Source organism: Chionomys nivalis, chromosome 10 (assembly GCF_950005125.1).
Source record: "Chionomys nivalis chromosome 10, mChiNiv1.1, whole genome shotgun sequence".
NCBI lineage: Eukaryota > Metazoa > Chordata > Mammalia > Rodentia > Cricetidae > Chionomys > Chionomys nivalis.
This window is the reverse complement of record NC_080095.1, coordinates 53,124,748-53,150,362: the sequence shown is the minus strand read 5'-3', so window position 1 is coordinate 53,150,362 and position 25,615 is coordinate 53,124,748. Positions and strand designations below refer to the sequence as shown.

The window sequence follows — 25,615 nt, the reverse complement described above, 5'->3', positions numbered from 1 at the left end:
TTTTTCGTTTTTGTTTTGTTTTTAGACAGGGCCTCTTGTATTCCAAACTGGCCATGGATTCTCTTGTCGCACCCTTCTGAACATCGGGATTATAGACCTGCGTCACCATGCTGGAAAATGTTTTCTGGCTACATAAAATAAAAGTCTCCAGGATTTTTGTTTGTTTGTTTGTTTGTTTTTGTTTTTGTTTTTTTGAGACAGGGTTTCTCTGTGGCTTTGGAGCCTGTCCTGGAACTAGCTCTTGTAGACCAGGCTGGTCTCAAACTCACAGAGATCCACCTGCCTCTGCCTCCCAAGTGCTGGGATTAAAGGCGTGCGCCACCACTGCCCGGCAAGTCTCCAGGATTTTAAAGCATGCTTTTGCCATTTTATTTACAAACGGATTAAAAAATCTAACCACTACAAGGTCAGGTCCCATGCCCACTGCTCTGATTTATCTGTTGCCCCTCTGCCCCTTAGTTCTTAAGATAGGCTATATTGACCTGATAGTTCCTAGAAGGAGCCTGGCACGTGGACTTCCCACGGGTCTTTAAGCTTTTCTTTTTCTTTTTCCAGACAGGGTCTCTCTGTGTAACCCTGGCTTTCCTGAAACTCACTCTGGCCTCCATCTCACAGAGATTCAGCTTCCTCTGCCTCCTGAGCGCTGGGACTAATGGCGAGCACCGCCCGGCTCTTTAGCCTTTTCTAATGTAGTTCTGTAATCTTCCTGGTAGGAATGAAGATCTTTTAAAGAAACACTTGTGCGCCTCTATCTAATAAGACTCCATGAAACTGGAACTTCTCCAGGGATTCCATGCTGGGGAAGGAAAAGGCTGACGCATGGTTCCAGCCAGAGGGACAACTTTTCTCTCAACAGATTTCACAGTTCATCCATCTTGGCAGACCACAGCGCAGGAGACGTTAAAGATGAAACCATGATGGCAAGCGATCACATCTCGGCCAGGGCTACTTAGTAATGCATCCATACCACCTGCTCCTATTTAAACCCAAATGTCATATCAGGACTCTGAAGATGAACTGGGGAGGGTCGCTGTGCCTTTTTGTTCCTCTTTCTAAAGTGGTCACATTTGAATCTATCTTCTACTCCGGCTTTGAAGAACTCTTGTCTGTGTAACTGGGCTCCTGAGGACAGGTGCGTAAGCCTTGGGACTCTTAGGTACCAGGCTCTGACCTTTACGCTTCCAGCAACAATTACAGTTACAGTATTACCAGCTTCTCCAAAGAACTGGCTCTCTGGCTTCTGCGCACGCGCGCGCCTCCTGCTCTCCTTCTCCTTTACCTACGATCCTCTACGCTGCTCGCGGAACGAGCCTCAAAGCGAAAGGCCATTGGTGGAGAGCGCAGCCAATGGGCGAGCCTGTTACTGGCCTGCGCAGGGAGCCGCGTCGGAGCAGCACTTCAGGCCTGGGATCGCTGTGCGGCCTCCGGGGTCGGCACCATGAGCTCCATTGGGACCGGGGTGAGTCTCTCGGCGCCGCCTTCCCGGGTCGGCGTTGAAGGGAGTGCGGGGCGGCGGCTCGCTGCACCCCGGGCGCTTCCCGAGTCCTGGGGACCCGCGGCTTTGTCGCGTCCCCGGCCCCTCGTCTCGGTGACCCCGGCTCCTGTGCGGCGTTTCGGGCCCGGTGTGACCGCCTCCGCGCAGCCACCACGGGGGTTGCTGAGTCACTTTCTTCCGCTGCTGGAGGAAACCGAAAGTGCACACTCGAGCGGCCGGCCCTAGGGCCCTAGTGCGAGCGTTCGGGCCCGGGGTCGACCCTCGAGAGCCCCCCTGCGAGCCCCTGCTGCAGGCAGTGTCCCGGGTGGAGCCTCGAGCGCGTCGTGGGGCTCGCCCGTGCCGCTGCCGCGGTGCTGCTGACTCACGGGCCTCCACTAGCTTCCCGTCCTTGCACAGACAGTCCCTGGAAACCTGTCGTGACAACCTCGAAGAAGGCTCGAGCTCATGAGTTCTTCGCCTTTCTCCTCTGTTCTGCTTTTCCAGAACAAAGTATTTTAGGCAGGGGTTATCTAGGGACATCCGTGCCTCAGATTTTTGTAAAAGGCATTGAAGATTTGCAGGTTGGGCTTCTTAATTTGTTGGGGCTAAATACACCCCGTGTGCAAAGCATCTTAACTTTGTCTCCATGTATAAATTACTTAATGAATATCTATTGATTATAGAGGTCATGAATAAAAGATTTCTTGGTTATCCTTGTTTCCTCCAAGATTTTGAAGCTCGCCTGGTGTGGTGCACAGCTTTAATCCCAGCGCTTGGGAGGCAGAGTCAGGAGGATCTCTGAGTGTTAGGTCAGCCTGGTCTACATAATGAGTTCCCGGACAGCAGGACAATGTCAAGAGACCCAGTCTCAAAACAAACAAACAAAAACAAAGAAAAAACTCACAGATTTTGATGCTCAGAATTAAATCACTTACTGGTGTTTGGAATGATTTCATTGTTACGAGGTAACTGGTCATGCACTACTTTTTTTCGGAATTAGTGCTCAGTAATATATCTCACAGCAGATTCGCTTTGCAGTCGTGTTATTTTCCATCAGTAGTCAACCCATATAACCATGGGAGTATTTTAGTATGAAACTTATAACCCTGAGCCTTAGGAAGTTTCACCGTTTAAGACTTGTTTCCTGGCATCACATCTTCCAAAGGTTGTAAATACCATATTTGTTGATCATTTCTGTCCATTTTATTTTATTTTTTAAATCCCTATTGCGGGAAGGCCAACCCAGGGCTTCAAGAAGCAAGCCACTGAGTTCCAAATCCTAACCATATTCGAGTTTTTTTTTTTTTTTAAGATTTTCATTTATTATGTATACAGGTTTCTTCCTTCATGTATCCTGCAGTACAGAAAAGGACACCAGATCTTATTACAGATGGTTGTGAGCCACCATGTGGTTGCTGGGAATTGAACTCAGGACCTCTGGAAGAGCAGCCAGTGCTCTATTCCTCTGAGCCATCTCTCCAGCCACCCCATATTCGAGTTTTAAAAAAATTTTTGTGGGAGGGATTTGAGACAGAACTGCACTACGAAGCCTGGGCCAACCTAGAGCTAGGTGTCCTCCTGTGTCAGCCTCAGGCGCTCATCGTCCATCCTCATTTAGACATGAAGCAGGAAATGGTTTTTAAGGTAGAATTGTGAATTCTCTAGTTGGACAGTCAGTCTCCTGTAGTCTTCAGCTCAGTGAGTGGTCCAATTCTCAGGATCATATGAAAAACGAAATTTGGCATTCGTTTTTAATTGCGTTTTTATTTTACACTGAACATTATTGTTAAGTTCCCCACGCGTGTGTGTTCCCATATGTGTACTTACATGCCTAGGGATTGAACCCAGACTTGGTGCATGCTTTATGAGTTCCATCCCGAGCTCCACAAGTATTTCTGTTTTTATGTTTGTGTCCTCAAAGGTTTCCTCCTTTCTGGTGTAGTCAAAGCCACTATTGTTTGGAATATCTGAGCTCCACACTACACTTTGTTGCCTTGCCTCTAAATTTGTTTCAACCCCAAACCAGAGTGATTTCTTTTGAATTTAGTTTTATGTGTATGTATGTTGCACCACATGTGTGCCTGTTGTCTGACACCAGAAGAGGGTGTCAGGTCCTGTGGAACTGAAGCTACAGACAGTTGTGAGCCAGTGTGTGGTGCTGAGAATTGAACCCAAGTCCTTTGGGAGAGCAGCAGGTGTTCTTAACTGCTGAGTGTCTCTCCAGCCAGGGAGATAAATGCATAGAATTTTGGCCTGTGAAATGCATTATGGGTAAAGGTAATTTACACCTGAGTTCAATCCCCAAAATGTTGTGTTCGATTCTCAGGTTCCACATGGTAGGAAGAGAAAACTGACTCTGGGATGTTGTCCCCTGACCTCTCGATGTGCACCATGGCACATGTACTACAGATGAATGTAAAACAAACAACATTTGTTATTGAATAGGTCATTCCACCTCCTCAGGTCAGCACCTCCTTGCATCAAGAGTAAAATGTACACTGCCTCGCCTAACTGCTTGGCTCTCCAGCGTGTTTTGTATCTTCTTACATTGCTTGTTCCTCCCCCACTTACAAGACACCTAGTCCTTGGCTTGGACTAGGCTCATCCCTCCCTTAAGGCTTGAAGTGGCATGCCATCGTAGAGGTCTGACTGTCCTAGCAAGGCTTTCCTTGAAGAGGCAGTTTGTGATAATTCCTAATGTCCCTTCCATTTTATTTTCATCTTTCTTTTTTCCGACTTTGATCAAACTTATAATGCATTGATCCATCTAGATTGTGATTCTTCTGATTTGAATGTAAAAGGACTTTATGGGTGATGGTCATATATTCCCATGTCGTGACTAAATGCAGTAGATGCTCATTAAATGTTGATGAATGCTAAATGATTTTTTTAACCAGGGTCTTTCCTTGGCTCCTGGCTCAGGTACAGTTGTAAATAATCTGACTTCAACGTTGTTTATACTTTTTTTGTTTTTGTTTTTTTTGAGACAGGGTCTCTAAGAGCCCTGACTGTACTGCTTCTGTCTCCTGAGTGCTGTGATTAAAGGCATGAGCCACCACATCCAGCATTAATACTTAATAAAGAATCTTGTGTGAGAAAGTTCTGACCTTCTTAAAATCTGCATCCATTATTTAAACTTTTTTTAAAGGTATTTTATGGGTATGAGTGTTTTGTTTGCATGTATATATGTGTACATGCCCAATGAAGGTTAGAAGAGGGCTTTAGATCCCAGCCCATGTCATCTGCAACAGTAACAGGTGCATCTGATAGCTGAGCCATCTCTCTTGTTCCTTGGACCCATCACTTTTCAGTAGGAGAAATCTAAGGTGTGTAGTTTCCCTGAGCAACAGCTGAACATCGTCTTTCTTTTCAAAACAGGATATGACACAGTCCTGGTGTTTGGGCTATTTAGAAAGAAAAGTTGTATGACTTTGTTGGCAAGGATATGTCCTGTACACTTAACTGTTGCTCTCTTTGTTGTTAGTATGACCTGTCAGCTTCTACGTTCTCTCCCGATGGAAGAGTCTTTCAAGTTGAGTATGCTATGAAGGCCGTGGAAAACAGTAGGTAAGAAGCATCGTCTTACTGAAGTCAGTGTTTTAGCCAGGAATTATCTTTTATCTTGTATGTTTTGGTAATTAGACTTTGTATATTGCTTTAGCATGGACAGATATCATACTCTGAAGTAATCTCTACTTTTGTTTATTTTATTTTATTTATTTTTGTTTTTAGGAACAGGGTTTCTCTGTGTAGCAGCCCTAGCTGTCCTGGAATTCACTTGTAGACCAGGTTGGCCTCAAACTCACAGAGATCCGACTGCCTCCGCCTCCCGAGTGCTAGAGATGAAAGGCGTGCGCCACCACGTCTGTCATAATCTCAATTTATCAGTCCTCTCCAGAGTTCTTTCTTGTAATAGATCCTCTACCTTTACTTGGGTTCCAGGGTTCAAACAGGTGGTTTGTGTGGTATATTTTTATCCACTGAGCCATCTTGTTAGCTTTTTCATTTTATTTTTTGAATTTTTAATTTTTTTTTGAGACAGGGTTTCTCTGTAGCTTTGGTGCCTGTCCTGGAACTAGCTCTTGTAGACCAGGCTGGCCTTTGAATTTTTTTAAACTTTTTTTATTCCATGTACATGTATGTACATGTATGTCTGCATATATGTCTGTGTTGAGGGTCTTGGAATCCCCTATAACTGGAGTTATAGGCAGTTGTGAGCCGCCATGTGAGTACTGGGAATTGAAACTTGGTTTTCTGGAAGAGAAGCCATGTTCTTAACTGCAGAACCAGCTCTCCAGCCCCTATATTTTTAAAAAAATGTAGTGCTGACTTGTCTGGAACTCTGTGTAGGTCAGCGAAACATAAGGAGTTTCATCTGCCTCTGCCTTCCAACTACTGGATCTTAAGGTGTATGCTGTCATGCCTGGCAAGGTTTTTATTTTTCCCCCCTGAGACAGGGCTTCTCTGTAGCTTTGGAGCCCTGGAACTAGCTCTTGTAGACCAGACTGGCCTCAAACACCCAGAGATCCCCCTGCCTCTGCCTCCTGAGTGCTGGGATTAAATGTGTCCACCACCAATGCCCAGCTGAGATCTTTTGTTTGTTTTTTTGTTTTTTTAGTGCACAAATACTAACAAATGTGCACATACATTATAAATCAAAATCTTTTTTTTTTTTTTTTTTTGGTTTTTCGAGACAGGGTTTCTCTGTGGTTTTGGAAAATCAAAATCTTTTAAAGAAATGTTTAGGAGGGGCTGGAGAGATGGCTCAGTGGTTAAGAGCACTGGCTGCTCTTCTAGAGGTCTTAAGTTCAATTCCCAGCAACCATATGGTGGTTCACAGCCATCTTGTAATGAGATCTGGTGCCCTCTTCTGGCATGCTGGCATACATGGAGGCAGAATGTTGTATACATAATAAATAAATAAAATCTTAAAAAAAAGAGAAATGTTTAGGAAAAAGAAGCTTGAGTGTGTAATTCAGTTGGTAAGTGCTTATGTAGTACGCATGAAGCCCCAGATTTGACCTCCAGCACCCCATAAACGGGTGTGGTGTTTAAACAGGTAGGAAACATTAAAGCTAATAATTTTAAGATTGTATTCTGTATTGAAGGATGACTTAGTTTTTCTTGTGTTGGGGTGTATAATAGGAAAGTACTTTGCTACTATGAGTATCTGTTAAGTTTAGGAAATACCAAAATAACTAATTAGAAGCATACAAGTAGGTGCCTAAAACCACTACACTAGAAATACATATGCTGTGATTATAACTGGTTTATGAAGTATTGTCTTAGGGGGCTGGAGAGATGGCTCAGCAGTTAAGACTGTACTGTTCTTGCAGAGGACCTGAGTTTGGTTCCCAGCACCTATAACTCCATCCAGCTCATTGGGATCTGACACCTCTGGTCTGCACCATGGTCTGCACGCACATGTGTGTCTTTCTCTCCCCCCCCCCATGCATAAGCATAATTTAAAAATATTATAAAGATGGTGTGCTCTTAGATGGTTATATGAAAAGATAAGATGATACTTTTACTCTCTTTCCAGTCTCCTTGGAGAGCCTGGCTTGAAAGTCTTATAAAGACTAGATTGTTAGGCCTCAGACTTACAAAGATATTCACTTGCCTCTCCCTCCTGAGTGTTTTTAGAGAAGTGCATCCCCATACCCAACCAAAAAAAAAATTTTTTTTTTTTTGGTTTTTCGAAACAGGGTTTCTCTGTGGTTTTGGAGCCTGTCCTGGAACTAGCTCTGTAGACCAGGCTGGTCTCGAACTCACAGAGATCCGCCTGCCTCTGCCTCCCGAGTGCTGGGATTAAAGGCGTGCACCACCACCGCCCGGCCCAAAAAAATTTGTGTTACTGCTTTTGGATTTGGTTTTCTTTTTTTCTTTCCTTTTTTTTTCTTTATTCTTTTTTTTTTTTTTTTTCTTTTTTTGACAGAAGTTCTTTTGGACTGGCCTCAAACTCATAGAGATCTGCCTGTCTCTGCTTCCTGAGTGCTGGGATTAAAGGCGTGTGCCACCACCGCCCGGCCAGAAAAGCTTTACTTGGGTCATCATGCTTATCCACTCAGTCATCTTAACAGCCCCATGAATTTTTATACCTTTATTTTACTTTATATATGCAATATATAGCCAAAACTGACATAGGATTTGCTATGTTGCCTAGGTCTTAAAATTGTATTTTTTTTTTTTTCTTTTTCGAGACAGGGTTTCTCTGTAGCTTTGGTGCCTATCCTGGAACTAGCTCTTGTAGACCAGGCTGGCCTCGAACTCCCAGAGATCTGCCTGCCTCTGCCTCCCTAGTGCTGGGATTAAAGGCGTGCACCACCACCGCCCGGTTTAAAATTGTATTCTTACCGGGTGATGGTGGCACATATCTTCAATCCCAGTACTTGGGAGGCAGAGTCAGGCGAATTTATGAGTTTGAGGCCAGTCTGGTCTACAGAGTGAGTTCCAGGACAGGCTCCAAGGCTACACAGAGAAACCCTGTCTCGACAAACCAAAAAAAAACCCACTTTGAGTGACTGTGTTCCTAGTCAGACACTTAGGCAGACTGGAGCTGGCAAAAGCCAAAACATGAGTTTGACCATTGATACATTATTTGCTGATTATGGGTGTGTGTGTATTGCCTAAGCTTTTTCATTTGTAAAATAGGGCTAATAATACTGTTTTTCAAAGTTCTTGAATAAATTAGCCAGTATCTGGGGCCTGCTGGTTGATGATGAAGAGTACTACCTAGCATGTGTGGGTCTTAGGTTCCACCCTCAGCACCACACAAGGGAAAAAAAATACTAATTGATAGGAGAACTTACTGATTTTTAACAACAAATACTTAATGATAAACTACTGACCTAGTTCCTATTTAATATTTGTTAAAATGGATTATAGTTGTAAATACAGTTAGCAAATTTTACATGTGAGTTCTGCACATTCAGGTTCAACCAGCTGAAGTTTAAAAATACTCAGGAGATCACCGGGGTTAGCTGTGCACAACTTTAATCCAAGCACTCAGGAAGCAGTGGCAGGTGGATCTTTGAGTTCCAGGCTAGTCTGTTCTACACAGGGAGTTCCAGGACAACCAGGGCTGTACGTAGAGAAACTTGTCTCGAAAACAACCCCCCCCCCAAACAAAACAAAACTTAGAAAGGGCCCAGAGTGTAGCTTGCTGTTAACGTGGTTGTCTAGCATGCACAAGACCTTGGATTTGATCATCAACATCACACACAGGACAGAGACAAGCAGGACAGATCCTCCAGGGCTGGATTAGCCTTAGTGGTACATGCTTAGTGTGTGTGAGGCAGAGTGTAGATCCTCGCACTCAAATACAAAATTGTAAGTTTGTAAAATTAATAATACAGTTACATATTTGCATTAATAACAGTGTGAATGAAGTGAAAAACTGGACCAGGGATGTAGCAGAGTGGTAAGGCGCCTGCCTAGCATATGCAAAGCCTGGTTGAATTTCTTATACTCCTCCCCACCAGTAAATAGAGGGAAATAAGACAGTAATGATTTTTTTTTTTTTTTTTTTTTTTTGAGGTGGCACAAACCTTTAATCCCAGCACTTGTGAGGCAGGTATCGCTGTAAATTCAAGGTCAGCCTGGTCTACACATGGAGTGCAAACACGAAAGCCGAGTATAGCGAGATTAGTAATGATTTTTATAAGAGATTAGTAATGATTTTATAAGAGATTTATTCTGCCTGCATGACAGAAGAGGACACCAAATCTCATTACAGATGGTTGTGAGTCACCATGTGGTTGCTGAGAATTGAACTCAGGAACTCTGGAAGAGCAGCCAGTGAGTGCTCTTAACCTCTGAGCCATCTCTCCAGCCCCAAGTAACATTTTAATCTTGAAATATCATACAGTTCATCCATATTTTACTTGAGATTACGATTTGAGTTTTGCCAGGCAGGGTTGGTGCACACCTTTAATCCCAGCACTGGGAGGCAGAGGCAGGTGAATCTTCATGAGTTCGAGGCCATCCTGATCTACATGTAGTGACTTCCAGGACAGCCAGGACTACATAAAGAAATCTTTTCTCAAAATACCAAAAAGAAGATTCAAGTTGTAACAGGACATACATTTTATTAATTTACATGTTTACTAGAAGCAGTATATACTTACTGCAGAGAAATTGGAAGAAACAGATGAAAAGAAAAACAGATTATTTATTGTTTTTAGTTTCCATGTAGAATATCTTTTTTGTGTATGTAATACACCTCTCTCTCTCTCTCTCTCTCTCTCTCTCACTCTCTCACTCTCTCATATCTCACTGGGCCTTTAATTCCCGCAGCTGAGAGACAGAGGCAGGTTATTGTGAGTTGTAGGCCAGCCAGAGGCTACATAGTAGGACTGTCTTTTTATTGTTGTTTGAGACATGGTTCCACCATACCTGGTGTCTAGTTTTTGATTGGTTTTGTTTTTTTTCCCTTTTCCGAGATAGGTTTCTCTGTGTAGCAGTCAAGGTTGTCCTGGAGCTCATTCTGTAGACCAGACTGGCCTTGAACTTATAAAGATCCACCTGCCTTTGCCTCCCAAGTACTGGGATTAAAGGTGAATGCCACCACTGCCTGGTGCTAGTTATTAAATCTTTTAAAGTGGGCCAATGAGATGACTCTGTGAATAAAGGCACCTGCCACCAGCCCTGAATTTTATCCCTGAGATTGACAATGGTGGAATGAAAGAAGTACTCCCTTGGTTGTCCTCTGACCTCCGTGCACGTGAATGTGAGACCACACACATGCACACACACACACAGAAAATAAATGAATTTAATAAACTGCTGTTAAGATAAACAAAAAATGTTTAAAAATATTTCCTGTGTTTTATACATTGCATTTTATTTGTGTATTGTTAGGATAGGGTCATTTGTCTCTTAGGCTGTCCTTCAACTCACTGTTCAAGAGAATGACTTGAACTTCTGACCCTCTGTCTTCTGTGCTTGGGTGCAGGTGTGCACCATTGCGCTTGGCTGGGGATTGAACCAAGGTTTCACTCCTGCTAGGCAAACTCTACCAATTAAGGTGTCACCCCAGCTTAGAGACAAAGTCTCATGTAGTCTAGGTTGGCCTCTAATTCTCTAGGTACTCATATGTATATATATGAACTTGCCATAAATAATAACATTATAACCTTGATCTTTTGATCCACTAGCCTCCACCTCCCAACTACTGGGATTACCAGTATGCATACACCTTTTGTTTGTTTGAAATATGACGCTGGGGATTGAACCTAGGGCTTTCATAAGCTAGGCCGTTGCTCTGTCATCTGAACTGTGTCCAACCCTTTGATTTTCTTCTTATTTATTTATTTATTTTATATATAAGTTCAGTTTCTTATATTCAGCTAAGAAAACATTTCTTTTTTCAGTACAGCTATTGGGATCAGATGTAAAGATGGTGTTGTGTTCGGAGTAGAAAAATTAGTCCTTTCTAAACTTTATGAAGAAGGCTCCAATAAACGACTTTTTAATGTTGATCGACATGTTGGAATGGTAAGATCACACTTTAAAATGTTCATCCTGGTTTCTGATTTCTTTTGATATAACCAAAATACATTACAGTCTGTTTTTAAGTATTTATTCATTTCTTTAATATTAAAATAGTAATATATGATTGAGCAGCCACAACAGTGAATTTTATTATTGGGTTTTGATCATTCAATATCTAAAAAAACAGTTTCATAACCTTACTGGTGATAAGAAAACTCAAGCCGGGCGGTGGTAGCGCACGCCTTTAATCCCAGCACTTGGGAGGCAGAGGCAGGAGGATCTCTGTGAGTTCGAGACCAGCCTGGTCTAGAAGAGCTAGTTCCAGGACAGGCTCCAAAACCACAGAGAAACCCTGTCTCGAAAAACCAAAAAAAAAAAAAAGAAAACTCAAGTTGCCTTAAGGATGAACGAGTGATTTGGAGTATACAGAAGTGAGATCATCATTTTATGTTAAGCATAGACCAGGTGTATAAATATTGGAGAAGAATGTTAAACTTTTTGTATCCATCGTGGGGATCATCACTAAATGTTATGAGAATACTTTATAGGAAGGTCTAGGAAATTATGTAAAGTGAAAGGAACTAATAGCTCCTTGGGCATCTCCAAGTTTATGCATCTTGATAGCTAAACTGTCTGAAAGTAAGCCAAGCCTTAAATACACTGCAGATATGTACTGAAGTCATATGTAGATATCTGGCTTCATTCCAAAAGAACTTTCATAAATATAATCATAAAGAGCTAGTCCTTTTTTTTTTTTTTTTTTTTTTTTTTTTTGTAAAGACAGGGTTTGGAGCCTTGAATTCACAGAGATCTACCTGTCTCTACCTCCTGAGTGCTGGGATTAAAGACGCTCCACTACTGTCTGGCTTAATGAACTCATCTTAATTTTGCTACCTGAAGGGGAAGAAACAACCTGTGCTAGGTGTTGCGATATGGGCTCATCACATAATTCCTATTATTTCATCCTGACCATCCTACCCTTACAGATGAGCTAACAGATCCTCAGGTACTGAAGAAAGAATAGGATTCAAACTTGAGTTTTACTGTTATTTCAGAGCCTGCTACATAGTAACATTCGGTGGCAGCTTTGCTTCTAAAAGAGAGGTGATGCTACACCTGGAAAAGAGTTGATAGTAGGGAGTAAGGCTTAAGCCTTTTCTTTACTTCTTAAGGAATTTTCCACTGTTTTTCCTCCTGGACAGATTCATTATTGCTAGTGTTTTTGATGTTCTGACGAAACCTGTTGATTAGAAGAAAGCTGGTAGAGGGGGTTCTGCAGTCCTCTGAGTAGGCCCTTTACTGCTGGAAAACTGTTATCCTAAAATTTTTAGTTTATCCTATTTGTTATATACAGACATTAAACTGATGGCATTCTTCATCCTTAGAAATTTGATTTGGCCTGGTAGTCAGACCTGTAATTCCAGTTACTAAAGAGGTTGAGGCAGGAGGATCCCAAGTTGAAGGCCTGCTTAAGCTACCCAGAAATTAGAAAGAGGTAGAGAAGGTTAAGGCTTAATTTCTTCTTTCTTTCTTTATTTTTTTTTTTTATTTTTTTTTTTTTTTGGTTTTTCGAGACAGGGTTTCTCTGTGGTTTTTGGTTCCTGTCCTGGAACTAGCTCTTGTAGACCAGGCTGGTCTCGAACTCACAGAGATCCGCCTGCCTCTGCCTCCCAAGTGCTGGGATTAAAGGCGTGCGCCACCACTGCCCGGCTTAATTTCTTCTTTCTGAAATTGTCATCTCCAAAGTGGCAAGACAATTCTTAGACCTCACAAAAAATTTTCACCAGTGTAAAAAGAGGCTTTTGTTTTGTTTTGTTTGAGTAAGCTTATTTGAATAAGATACTCTGGTGTGAAGCTTTTCTTCAAACTTTAAATTTTCCGCACTGATGCTTAGGTATTTACTTCAATACCTTAGCATGTCTTAGTGCATTGGCAGGAACTGTAGTGTGTTTCTTGTTTATTTGTTTGGTTTTGGGTGTTTATTTCTTCATTTGGTTTTTAAGTCAGGGTTTCTCTGTGTAGTCTTGGCCAACTTGGAACTTGATCTGTAGACTAGGCCGGCCTTGAATTTAGAGATTCATTTGTATCTAGTTTTTTTTTTTTTTTTGGTTTTTTGAGACAGGGTTTCTCTGTGGCTTTGGAGCCTGTCCTGGAAATACTCTGTCTCGAACTCACAGAGATCCGCCTGCCTCTGCCTCCCGAGTGCTGGGATTAAAGGCGTGCGCCACCATCGCCCGACATTTGTATCTAGTTTTTGTTTTTTGTTTTTTTTTAAGATTTATTTTATTTATTATGTATACAACATTCTGCCTCTATGTATGACCGCACGCCAGAGGAGGGCGCCAGATCTCAGTACAGATGGTTGTGAGCCACCATGTGGTTGCTGGGAATTGAACTCAGGACCTCTGGAAGAGCAGTCAATGCTCTTAACCTCTGAGCCATCTCTCCAGCCCTTGTATCTAGTTTTAAGCCATCTACCTTGTAAGATAATAATATGTTGTGTTTTAGTTTCTCCTTGCAGTTTGTTAGCCAGTTGGCTGCAAAAACTTGGTTATTAGCCCATGGAGGTTTTAGTAACTTTTTGAATGTACAGCTTTAAGCTAAAAATGAACCTTGACCAAGATCAATGTGTTTTTCTTTTCTGTTTTTTTAAACATTATTTATTTTTAACTTATGTGCATTGGTGTGAAGGTATCAGATCCTCTGAACTGGAGTTACAGACAGTTGTGAGCTGCCACATGGGTGCTGGGAATTAGACCTGGGTCCTCTGGAAGAACAGCCAGTGAGTGCTCTTAACCCCTGAGCCATCTCTCCAGCCCCAGTGTCTTGTTTTTATCCCTACAGTAAGGTAGTAATTGGGAAGTGAACTCTGACAGAAGTGTCACTTCTGAATATTGGGCAGTTGAGCCGTGAATTTGCTATAGTCTTACACTAAAGCATCAGATGCCTTTTAAAGACCTTCAAGGAAAGGTAGTATCTAATTGGTATTTATAATAAATGATTTGCCTTTGGTTTGCTACTGAAATGTCTATTAAATTGGTACTTTATCCCCCAGGCAGTCGCAGGTCTGCTGGCAGATGCTCGTTCCTTAGCAGACATAGCAAGAGAAGAGGCATCCAACTTTAGATCTAACTTTGGCTATAACATTCCTCTCAAAGTAAGTTGATAATATGTTGAGGAACCTTTTGAATACTAATGAAAATATATTAATAAGATCTTTTCCCCTCATAATTACAGCATCTTGCAGACAGAGTGGCCATGTACGTACACGCTTATACACTCTACAGTGCTGTTAGACCTTTTGGCTGCAGGTATGAAATTTTGTGAGACCTTTGAGTCGTATTTATAAAGTAGTTTTTTTTTTACAAGTTAGCCTATCTTATGTGCTGGTAGGAAACATGGTATTTAGGGAAGTGCAGAGGTGGAAATAACACTACAGGTGTGCGGAGTGTGCAGCAACTCCAAAATAAGGAGATGGCCTGTCACAGGGTTTTTAAAGGATGGTCAGATTTATATTCTGAAAGAGGAATTGCGTCAGTTTGGGTGAGGAAAAGCTGGGCACAGATTGGGATGGTTGGCTCTTAAGATGTTACATGTGATATGATAGGCTAACTAACATGAGGCTGATTTCTCCAAAGGAAATACAGTTTCAGAAAATTGGTAATTCATGATCATTTACCAACCTAATTTTCATTTGTTGAGCATAGAAAAATACTGAGCTATTTCTGCCATTGCAGAAAAATGACCAGAGGAATACTGGGGGATAAATAAAAGGTGCCTTTTACCACAGATTGTTCCCGTAGCCTTTTAGGGTGCAGCGATTTTGCTCATTGGGCCCTTTAGATACTTTCTCATTTCCTGTCCTTACTCCTTTTGCTACATTTCTGACATTGCAGAATAAAAAACTACATAAGAAAGGTGACTAAGTCACATGGATGTTGAATACTGTACTTGTTTTTAATTAAAGCTGTCTTACCAAAGACAAACTATAAGTTATCTGTTTCTTAACAGTTTACCAGAGAAAATCTAAAAGTTTTTACAGTTTCATTATAGTGGTCTTGCATTCAGTGATTGAAAACCATGTTGTAAACTGTTTGTTTTTATGCAGTTTCATGTTAGGGTCTTACAGTGTGAATGACGGTCCACAACTCTATATGATTGATCCATCGGGGGTTTCATATGTGAGTAATCTTTTAATTATTTAAAATTCTATTGTAGTGGGGCTGGAGAGATGGCTCAGAGGTTAAGAGCATTGCCTGCTCTTCCAAAGGTCCTGAGTTCAATTCCCAGCCACCACATGGTGGCTCACAACCATCTGTAATGGGGTCTGGTGCCCTCTTCTGGCCTGCAGGCATACACACAGACAGAATATTGTATACATAATAAATAAATATTTAAAAAAAAAATTCTATTGTAGTTAAGTGACATTTCATTATCATTTATCTCATTTGTGTTATATAAAATTTATTAAACTTAGTTAAAGCTGGACATAGTGATGGAAGCCAGTAGTCCCAGCTACTTGGGGAGGTGAGGCAGGATAATTACAAGATGAAGGCCAGCCTGAACTATCCAAAAAGATCTTGATAGCTTCCTAAAGGCAAAAGTAAAAGAAACACGTGCGTATAGCATAATGGTTGAATGCTTGTCTGTCATGTAAGATCTTGGCTTCAATTCACAGTATTTTTAGAATAAATACTAAAACTCATTTAAAGAAAGTAGTTTTTTTATATTAATGACCACATTGCTATGTAGTAGAGAAAACTTATTGCTGGTTTTCAGGCTGTTCTTTACAGAACTACCTAGTAAACAGTATTTTGAGTATTTATGTCTTAACACTGAATATAGGGCCAGATGTACTGCTCAGTGGTAGAGTAGTTGCCTGGCGTTTGCAAGGCTTTGGATTGGAAATCTAGCACAGGAGTGGGGACCAACCTAACTTTGTAAATTAGATTTATTCGTTTTATTTTTGTGTGCTTGGTACCTGCAAAGGTCAGAAGAGGGCATTGAATCCCCCTGGAACTGGAGTTAGGGATGTTTGTAAACAATCATGTGGGTGCTGGGAATTGAACTTGGGTCCTCTGCAAGAGCAGCAAGTGCTCTAAAACACTGAGTCATCTCTCCAGTCCCAACCTAGGTCCTTCTAGAATTAGGTTTATATTTCAAGTTCCTTGACATTCATGTAAATGTATTCAGCTATTTCTTTAACTTGTTCCTTTTTGAGACAAGGGCCTTACCATGTAGTTTTGACTGGTCTCCAAATCACAGAGATATATCTGCCTCTGTGACTCAAGTGCTGAAAATAAAGGTGTGCACTGTCACAACCAGCAAATAAAAGACAAATAGTAACTATTAATGATATCAAATAATGTATACTAACTGACTTTGTTTTTTCCCTCCTTTTATATAGGGTTATTGGGGCTGTGCCATTGGCAAAGCCAGACAAGCTGCAAAGACAGAAATAGAGAAGCTTCAGGTAAAGTATATTGAATGCTGAGTTTCTCTATAATGAGATTTACAAACCTTTTAGTCTAACAGTATCATGGGGTCTGATGTTTAGACATTGTGAAGTGAACAGGTTAAATAAGAAACCTGGTAATGTATTATCTATGACTTATATCATGCATCCTTGCATGATTTTGACTGCTTCCGTTAAGACTCAGGTAAAAAAAAATTAGAAAACTTTTTAGAGATTTACTTTTTGTGTAAGAGGGTTGTGCCTGTGCGCATGTCTGTACTGTATGTGTGTCTAGTATCTAAGGAGACCTGAAGAAGGCATCAGGTTCCCTGGAACTGGAGTTAGTGATGGTTGTAAGCCACCATGTAGATGTTTGGAACGAACCTGGGTTCCTCTTCAAAAGCATCAAGTGCTCTTAACCTTTGAACCATCTTTCCAGCTCCCTAAACAATTTTACATACTGCTACAAAAATTCTTGAAGTCCATTCTTTTTTTTTTTTTTTTTTTTTTTTTTGGCTTTTCGACACAGGGTTTCTCTGTGGTTTTGGAGCCTGTCCTGGAACTAGCTCTTGTAGACCAGGCTGGTCTCGAACTCACAGAGATCCTCCTGCCTCTGCCTCCCGAGTGCTGGGATTAAAGGCGTGCGCCACCACCGCCCGGCTTGAAGTCCATTCTTATGTCAACTGCAATAAAAGAAGATGTGTTGTTTTTCTTCTTACGCTTGTCTTTAGACACAGCTCTTATCTTAAAAATCTTAGTGTCGTCGGGTGATGGTGGCGCACGCCTTTAATCCCAGCACTCGGGAGGCAGAGACAGGCGGATCTCTGTGAGTTCGAGACCAGCCTGGTCTACAGAGCTAGTTCCAGGACAGGCTCCAAAGCCACAGAGAAACCCTGTCTTGAAAAACCAAAAAAAAAAAAAAAAAAAAAAAAAATCTTAGTGTCAAGCCAGGCAGTGGTGGTGCAGCACTCAGGAGGCAGAGGCAAGTGAATCTCTTAAGTTTGAGGTCAGCCTGGTCTACAGACTGAGTTCCAGGACAGCCAGGACTACACAGAGAAACCCTGTCTTGAAAAACAAAAACAAAAAAACAAAAGATAAAAACAAAACATTGGGATTAGAGAGATGGCTCAGCGATTAAAAGCACTGGCTGCTCTCGCAGAGGTTCTAAATTCAATTCCCAACACTCACAAGGTGGTTAACCACCATCCTTAATGAGAGCTGGCTTGCAGGCAAACATGCAGACAGAACACTGTGTACATATTAAATCAATAAATCTTTAAAAAAAAATCTTGTTTCTGCTCAAGTGCTTTTCCCTATTTTGCACCTAAAGAAAGAAGAAAGTTAAAACTAGGCCTTACATGTGGCATAGCGGTGCAGCTGTAGCCCTGAGATTCGGAGGCTTGTAGAGAGGAGTGCTGCAAACAGGCCAGCCTGGGCCACACTGAGATCTTCTTACCTCAGAGCAAATCTTCCTTTGCGAACCATGAACCAGATGTTATTAGTGTATTTTCTTTAAAACTTGTTTTTCCAAAATATTCTGGCTATTGTTTGCTTTTGTTTTGTGAAGTTTCAAAATTTTGACTTTTAATTATATGCACAGGAATACTTGTGAATACAGTTGCCTACAGGGGCCGGAAAGTATAACCTTCCCTGGAGCTGGAATTAACACACAATGGTGGTTAGCTGCCTGACATGGATGTTGGTCCTAAATAGAAAATAAACAAAATATTAACAACTCTCTTTAAAAATAACATAATTAAATCTCCTACATCTTCAACCACTATGAATATTATAATTTTTCATTTCCTTAGTATCTGAAAAATGAAAGCTGATTTACTTAAACACTTTTTAAAACCTGTAACTATAGTTCAACTCTATACCCTTGCCCCTCAGCCTCCCCAGTGCTGCCATCACAGCTGTATGCTGTCACACTGACCAGTTCTTCTAATATCTACAGTATTCAGACTCCTCAGCTGGATATCCAACCACATTTTGAATGAACAATGAATGATTTCTAATTAAACAACTTTTTTTGATTTTGGTTAAGTTAACTGTCACTATGTAGCCCTGATTAGGACATAAGCTTTTGTGTTTTCACTTATTTGTTTATTTTTTAAGTTTTAAAGATTTATTTATCTATTATGTGTGGAGTTCTGCATCTGCATCTGCATGTACAACTTTATGCCAGCAGAGGGCATCAGATCCTACTATAGATGGCTGTGAGCCCTGTGGTGCTGGGAATGGAACTCAGGATCTCTGAAGAGCAGCCAGTGCTCTTAACTTCTGAGCCATCTCTTTGGCCCCCCTCTTTTAAATTACATTGTTTAACTTTGTGTGTTCGTATGCATTTCTTGTAGATGAAAGAAATGACTTGCCGTGATGTAGTTAAAGAAGTTGCAAAAATGTAAGTTGTTTGAAACTTTTTATCTGCCATCCACAAAAAAAACCTTACTTGACCTAATCTCTGCATACATTAATTCTTAAGAGGCTGTTATGTTTGAAAATGTTCTTTTTATACATAGTGTATATACTGGGAATTGATCATGGAGCTTTATATATGCTAAGCATGTGCTATACCACAGATAAACCCCTAGTCCGAGTACATCCAAGTTACATCTTTATTTTATGTAGAAACAAGTTTCACAACATAATCATGGGTGCCCTAGAAATCAAAAGAGACTCCACCTGCTCTCTCTCTGCTGGTATTAAAGGCACATGCCTTTGTGCCTGGATAGTTACATGTTTAAGGAATGAATGGGTAGAGAAATAAAGCTTGTAACAAGCCAGAGCCCCTGCTGTTCCATCTTGGAGGCGCCTACCTGACCAAATGTGTCTGACATGAAGCACCCTTATAATGCTCATCTCCAGCCCTCCAGTCTCAAGGTGTCTGTCTGGGCATATCTGTGCACAAGCAGTGCAACAGCTGGGCCGCTCCAGGCACACAACTTAGGTGTGCCAGTGTCTCCCATGAGGGAACCACCCTGGAAATGTAACACCTCCCTGTCCTGCCTGAGCTATTCATTGTTTAATTTGTTTTTGTTGAGGTTGCATCTTCCAGCCAGCTCCCTCCTCTGGGCTTCTGGAGGTACACAGAAGTGTTGAGGGTGTTGCAGTCTACAGATGCCATTCTAATTCCCGTACCTTTAATATGTCCCCAGCCTATGTGTCTCCGGGAGGAAGAACCTGCCACCCTGGGCACTTTTTACAGGTTGGGGGTGGGAGGCATTAGATTGTTGGCCATGTACTGTCTGCTTGTCGGCTCTGAAAGCTGGGGTAAGGACAGAGTCTCAAGGCCTTGATTTATTCTAGCAGGTGTGTTTCTGGAATCATGGTGTGAGTGGGCATCAGGGTGGGGCTTGTTTAAGTTCAAAGTTCAGAAAGTATGAAATGGTCCTCTGGCAGAGCAGCCAGTACTCTTAACACCTAACCGTCTCTCCAGCCCTGGAGTTCACATTTTTAATAACGGTATTTTAATTAATTGTTTTGATATATTTTTTAAAGTAATAAATTGAATGGAGAAAAATAGCTTGTGACAAATTAAACTTGTGTATTTGTAGTAGGATTCAAAGATAGGAAGAGGACATAGTAGACATTTAAAAATTTCTACTTTTGGGCCGGGCGGTGGTGGCGCACGCCTTTAATCCCAGCACTTGGGAGGCAGAGGCAGGCGGATCTCTGAGTTCGAGACCAGCCTGGTCTACAAGAGCTAGTTCCAGGACAGGCTCCGAAACCACAGAGAAACCCTGTCTCGAAAAACCAAAAAAAAAAAAAAAAAAAAAAAATTTCTACTTTTGAATACTAACAGGAACTAGAGAAATGGCTCAGCAGTTAAGAGAACTTGGTGACCATATATAACTCCAGTTAGAAGGGTCTAGGATTGGCCATCTCTGAAATTCAAGGATAACAAAGCACGCACACACACAGAGAGGCAAAACATTCATATACATAAATAAATCTACCAAATGTTTTTTATAAAACAGTGTTTAAACACTGTAGGTATATATGTTGCTGGACTTGAACATGGGCCTCACACATACTGAGTGTGTTCTGACATTGAGCCACATACTTAGCTTCACTAACTTTCTTTTGTAGATTTATAGTCATCTCTGTGTGATTTAAGAAGCTTTTTTTTTTTTTTTTTTTTTTTTTTTTTTTTTTTTTTGGCGAGGCGGGGGTGGGTTTTTCGAGACAAGATTTTTCTGTGGTTTTGGAGCCTGTCCTGGAACTAACTCTTGTTATAAACAATTGAAGGAAACAGGACTTCTATTACGGTATGGAGTGAGTCCAGTGTAACAAATTTTGAAATACTAAGCAATAAAATCAGAACACTGGGTTGTGATAATTCAAAAAGATAATTAATTTGCAGGGTGTGGTGGTACACACCTACTCAGGAGGCAGAGGCAGGCCATCTCTTAGTTTGAGGCCAGCCTGGTCTATGGAGTGAGTTCCAGCATAGCCAGGGGTACATAGGGCTACATACCCCTTGTCTCAAAAACCTCTTCCCCACAAAAAAATTAATTTTAGATCAAAGAATGCAGTCACTTCTATTAAAATATCTTGTAGATACCTTTTTAGGTAAACTCTATGAAGAAGTTTCCTGTGTTGGTTCTTAATTCAATAGTATTTTTTTAGGTTTTTATTTTATAATAGAAAAAAGGAAAAATAAGGGTTCTGTGATAACGAGAAAGTGGTGCTTATACTCTTACAATGGGATTATGTCTCCTGCTGTCTGTTCTTGCCAAGACTCATCTCTTCCCATTCACCTTATATTGTGAATCAAGCAGTCATTCTGTTTTAACTTTTTATTGATATTTTATGGGTTTTATATCAGGCAGCCCGATCCCACTCATCTCCCCATTCCTTTGTATCCACCCTCTGCCCTTGTAACCTCCTCCCCAAAATAAAATTTAAAAGATAAAAAAAAAAATCTTGCCAAGGAAGCTGTAGTGTCACAGTGAGTCACAGAATATGTATACCCTTTAGTACATACATCTTTCTTGCCAGTGTTGATTGCAAGTCATTCTTTTTGTTAAGAGCTAGATTACATTGGGAAGTGAGAGTCATTTCCTTGAAATATTGTGAATATGATAGAATCTAGTTTTTTTCACTGAAGCAGTCTTTGAGTTCCTGTTGGAAGTCAGCCCTTTGGCACCTTTCATACTTTTGTGTGGTTGGTAGGTACTCCTTCCCTCTCAGTATGAAGGTACTCTCTTGTAGTATTATATAGTATATAGCAAGGCTTTTCCAGAGCCTCCAAAAGTAAGTGTAAGGACAAGGAAAGCTTTGTTTTGGATACTTTTTATTTTTCTGTGTGTGGGTGGTGGGGAAGCAGCTTAATTCAGGATCTTCCTGCTGTAGCTTCCTGGGGCTATAAGCATAAGACATTGCTGTCAGCTGATACTCAATTGATTATAATATTAATGTAACTAGTTATATGCTTTATTTTTTGTGTTTCTATCATAAGAACTAGTTTTAGTGTAACTTAAGCTATTTAGAAAGGGGGTTTAAATTATTGGTCAGATTTTGAATTATTTGTTTAATAGAAAAAAAATGGGTATCTCGAAAAAGCACCTAGTTCATGATGGCCTTTCCAACTTGAGTCTGTTTTCTTTCTGAGATGTCTTTTTTTATTTGAAGCTTTAAAACACTATCAAAATAAACTGAACTTGATTAACAGAGGTATACAATTACTTCTAGGTATTTGTCATTTTAAGAAAAATCTTATTTTCTGTGTATAAGTATTTGCTTGTATGTACCATGTGTGTATGTGGTATCCAAGGAAGCTTGAGAAGGTGTTGAATACCATTAGGAGAGTTATAGATGGTTGTAAGCCAGCGTCACGATGGTGCTGAGAACCAAACCCAAGTGCTCTTTACCACCAAGCTGTCTTGCCAGCTCCTAATTTCTCTTTTCTAATGTTCAAACTAGACTGGAAAGTGGGTCATTTTATAAATAGCAGCAAGCATGAAATGTCCTCCTAGTACTCACTGCTCATAGAACTTGTGTTGTTTTCTTCTTTTCTCTTATAGAATTTATATAGTTCATGATGAGGTGAAGGACAAAGCTTTTGAACTGGAGCTCAGCTGGGTTGGTGAATGTAAGTTACATTTGGACATTGATGTGTTCTACAATTCATTTGCATTTTAAGACAAGTTAACAAAATAGTTCTCACTGAAGCATCCGCTGTCGAGATTGCGGCGTTACTGTTATTTTCAAGTCAGCTCAACTTGGGAATATTGAATATTGGGGGAGGAAACAACAATGAATCCTACCTACGTGTACATTAGGGGGAGTGAATGGCATTACAAATCACAGTCCTCATTTTTAATATATGGTTTACTTTACAGTGACGAAAGGAAGACATGAAATTGTTCCAAAAGATATAAGGGAGGAAGCAGAGAAGTATGCCAAGGTAAGCAACAGCATACGCTAACTTAGTTGATGTGTGAACTAAGTATAACAGGTGTTTAGGTTACCTCTAGAGGGGATAGAATTATCCTAGTTAAAAAAACAAAAACAATTCTCTGCATAAAAATTCCAATATTGCCAGTTATGGTGGTATTCCTACCACTCAGAGGCAGAGGCGGGTGGATCTCTGAGTTCAAGGCCAGCCTGGCCTGCAAATCCAGTTCCAAGTCAGCCAGGGCTACACAGAGAAACAAAAAGAAAATTCTAAGTCCACCCTCACCCCAGGACATTTAATGCCTTTATATTCAATCATTTAAGGACAGTAGACTTATCACTGGGTTATCTTTAAGGTAGTTTTTGTTTTGTTTTGTTACTGTTTTTTGTTTTTCAAGACAGGGTTTTTCTATATTACAGTCCTGATGTTCTGGAACTCATTTGTGGAGCAGGCTGGCTTCAAAATTACTGAGATCCACCTGCCTTTGCCTCTCAAATACTGGGATTAAAGGTGTGCACCACCACCACCCGGCTAAGGTAGTATTTTGGGGGTATAAATAAGAGTTTGTAGTTACCTCCATTTAAAATGCAGGTTCCATAGGATGTAGCAAGATGAAAAACTTAAAACACTTTTTTTCATTTCACAGGAGTCTTTGAAGGAAGAAGATGAATCAGATGATGACAATATGTAGCATTTTCTTCACCATCTCTTCTCTTTTACATTTCTGTGGCAGTTTGATATGACTAGCACCATAAATCATATATATACTCATTGACCAATTTTCATTAAATTTTGTCTTATAAACATTGTCGAGTAATTGAGGATATTTTGCTTTATATTAAAATGGATTCTTCTTTGATTAAAAATTCTTAATGGTGGGGCTGGACAGATCACTCAGAGGTTAAAAACACTCAATTCCTAGCACCCACGTGACAGCTCACACTTGTCTCCGGGGCTTATAATACCCTCACACAGACATACATGCGGGCACTACACCAATGAACATAAAAATACATTTTTGTGTGTGTGCGTGTGCATGTGTGTATTAACTGTTACTGCTATCTGGGCATGGTGGTACAGTTTTAATCCCAGACTTGGGAGGCAGAGAGGCAGGTGGGTCTACAAAGCAAGTTACAGGACAACCAAGGGTACACTGAGAAAGCCTGTCTTAAAGGTTCATTTTGTGTTGTTTCTGCATATGTGTATGTATTGTACCATGTGTATACCTGGTGCCCCTTGAGGTCAGAAGGGCTTTAGATTTCCTGGCACTGAAGTAATGGATGGCTGTGAACTGAATCAAGTCTTAGTCCTCTTAACCACTGAGCCATCTCTTTAGCCCTCTTTAACTAGAATGATATATTTTACTGTGGTTTTTGTATAAAAAAATCCAGTAGATGAAAAGTACGTTTATAAGTTTGTAATTAGGGTAAACATTTTTCGCTTTTTCCTTTATGGTGATGAAGAGTGAACCTTTGGATTTGGATTAATCCTTTTTTTTTTTTTTTTTTTTTTAATTTTCGAGACAGGGTTTCTCCATAGCTTTTTGGTTCCTGTCCTGGAACTAGCTCTTGTAGACCAGGCTGGCCTCAAACTCGCCTGCCTCTGCCTCCCGAGTGCTGGGATTAAAGGCGTGCGTCACCACCTCTGGGCTTGGATTAGCACTTTCTATTCAGTCCATTCCCAATATTGCTTCACCCAGGATGCAATCCCTCTATAATGTTTTATAAGATCTGGTTAGACCTCGCATACATTAGCACTGGGACGGATTCCTAGCAGTACATTGTATATCACATACCAGTATTCGTCAGTATGCTGACATCATAACTTTAACTGGAGTAGAAAAATTCAGGCCAAAGATACCAGTTTATGCTAACCTATTTATGCTAACTGGTACAACTCCTGGGCTTTCCAAAGAAACTTCTGTTCACTGAGTTGAGATATGTGTTATTGCTGGACTTGGAACACTTACATGGATTAAATATCATTATTTTACCTGGACATCTTTACTATGCAATCAACTCAAAACAACTTTAAAAGTATTTCATTGGTATGACAGTATTTCATCATCATGACTTCTAAATGCTATTACTTTACTATCTATATGTTTAGCCCAACTTGACAGAAGTTTTGGTTGGCTTTCGAGCTTTCAGACAGAGAAACTGACTACATCTAAGACAGTATATAAAATATATGTCTAGTTCTGTGCATTCTTAAGTATTTTAAGCACTAATGGTACATGAGTTTTACTGCTGTTGATATAACTTTTTTGATATAACTTCTTAAATTCACTAAGCATACCTAATAACCAGTTAAGTGGTTCTAAAAGAACTTTTATTTTTGGTTTTTCGAGACAGGGTTTCTCTGTGGTTTTGGAGCCTGTCCTGGAACTAGCTCTTGTAAACCAGGCTGGTCTCGAACTCCCAGAGATCCGCCTGCCTCTGCCTCCCAAGTGCTGGGATTAAAGGCATGCGCCACCACCGCCCGGCTAAAAGAACTTTTAGTAGTTAGTTATTACTCAATATAAATACTATATCAGATCAATTTTAAGATCAGCACATGTATCTTAACTATAGCTGTTGTGAAAGCAAATCATGATTTTTCCAATACAATACATAAAAGTCTAGGTTTAATGTAGGGATACTGAGGAATAACCAGCCTTTTGTGGGGAGAGTGGCACATTGTAATTTGACATGAATATAGACAGCATTTATTTTCAGAATGAGTAAATACCTTATGACCAGAAATCACTTTGATATTGGTACCTGAAACAAAAAAAAAGTTTTCTTTTCCT

At 40.6% G+C, this 25,615-nt stretch overlaps 1 protein-coding gene across 3 annotated transcripts; it reads left to right on the top strand.

Annotated features, from left to right (window-relative positions):
* Positions 1-1,296: 1,296 nt before the first annotated feature.
* On the top strand, positions 1,297-23,632 carry Psma3 (proteasome 20S subunit alpha 3). 3 transcript variants are annotated; one of them, XM_057783331.1, is made up of 11 exons: positions 1,297-1,459; positions 4,959-5,041; positions 10,846-10,969; positions 14,022-14,123; positions 14,204-14,277; positions 15,075-15,147; positions 16,374-16,439; positions 18,779-18,825; positions 22,451-22,518; positions 22,769-22,833; positions 23,471-23,632. In XM_057783331.1, the coding sequence occupies exons 1-11, from the start codon at positions 1,439-1,441 to the stop codon at positions 23,513-23,515; spliced, it is 768 nt and encodes a 255-aa protein (XP_057639314.1). In that variant the 5' UTR covers positions 1,297-1,438; the 3' UTR covers positions 23,516-23,632. The 3 variants fall into 3 exon arrangements, with proteins under 3 accessions (XP_057639314.1, XP_057639316.1, XP_057639315.1); XM_057783333.1 differs by lacking the exon at positions 1,297-1,459 and adding an exon at positions 3,919-3,937 and having other exon boundaries at positions 10,851-10,969; XM_057783332.1 differs by lacking the exon at positions 1,297-1,459 and adding an exon at positions 3,919-3,937.
* The last annotated feature ends 1,983 nt before the right edge of the window (positions 23,633-25,615 follow it).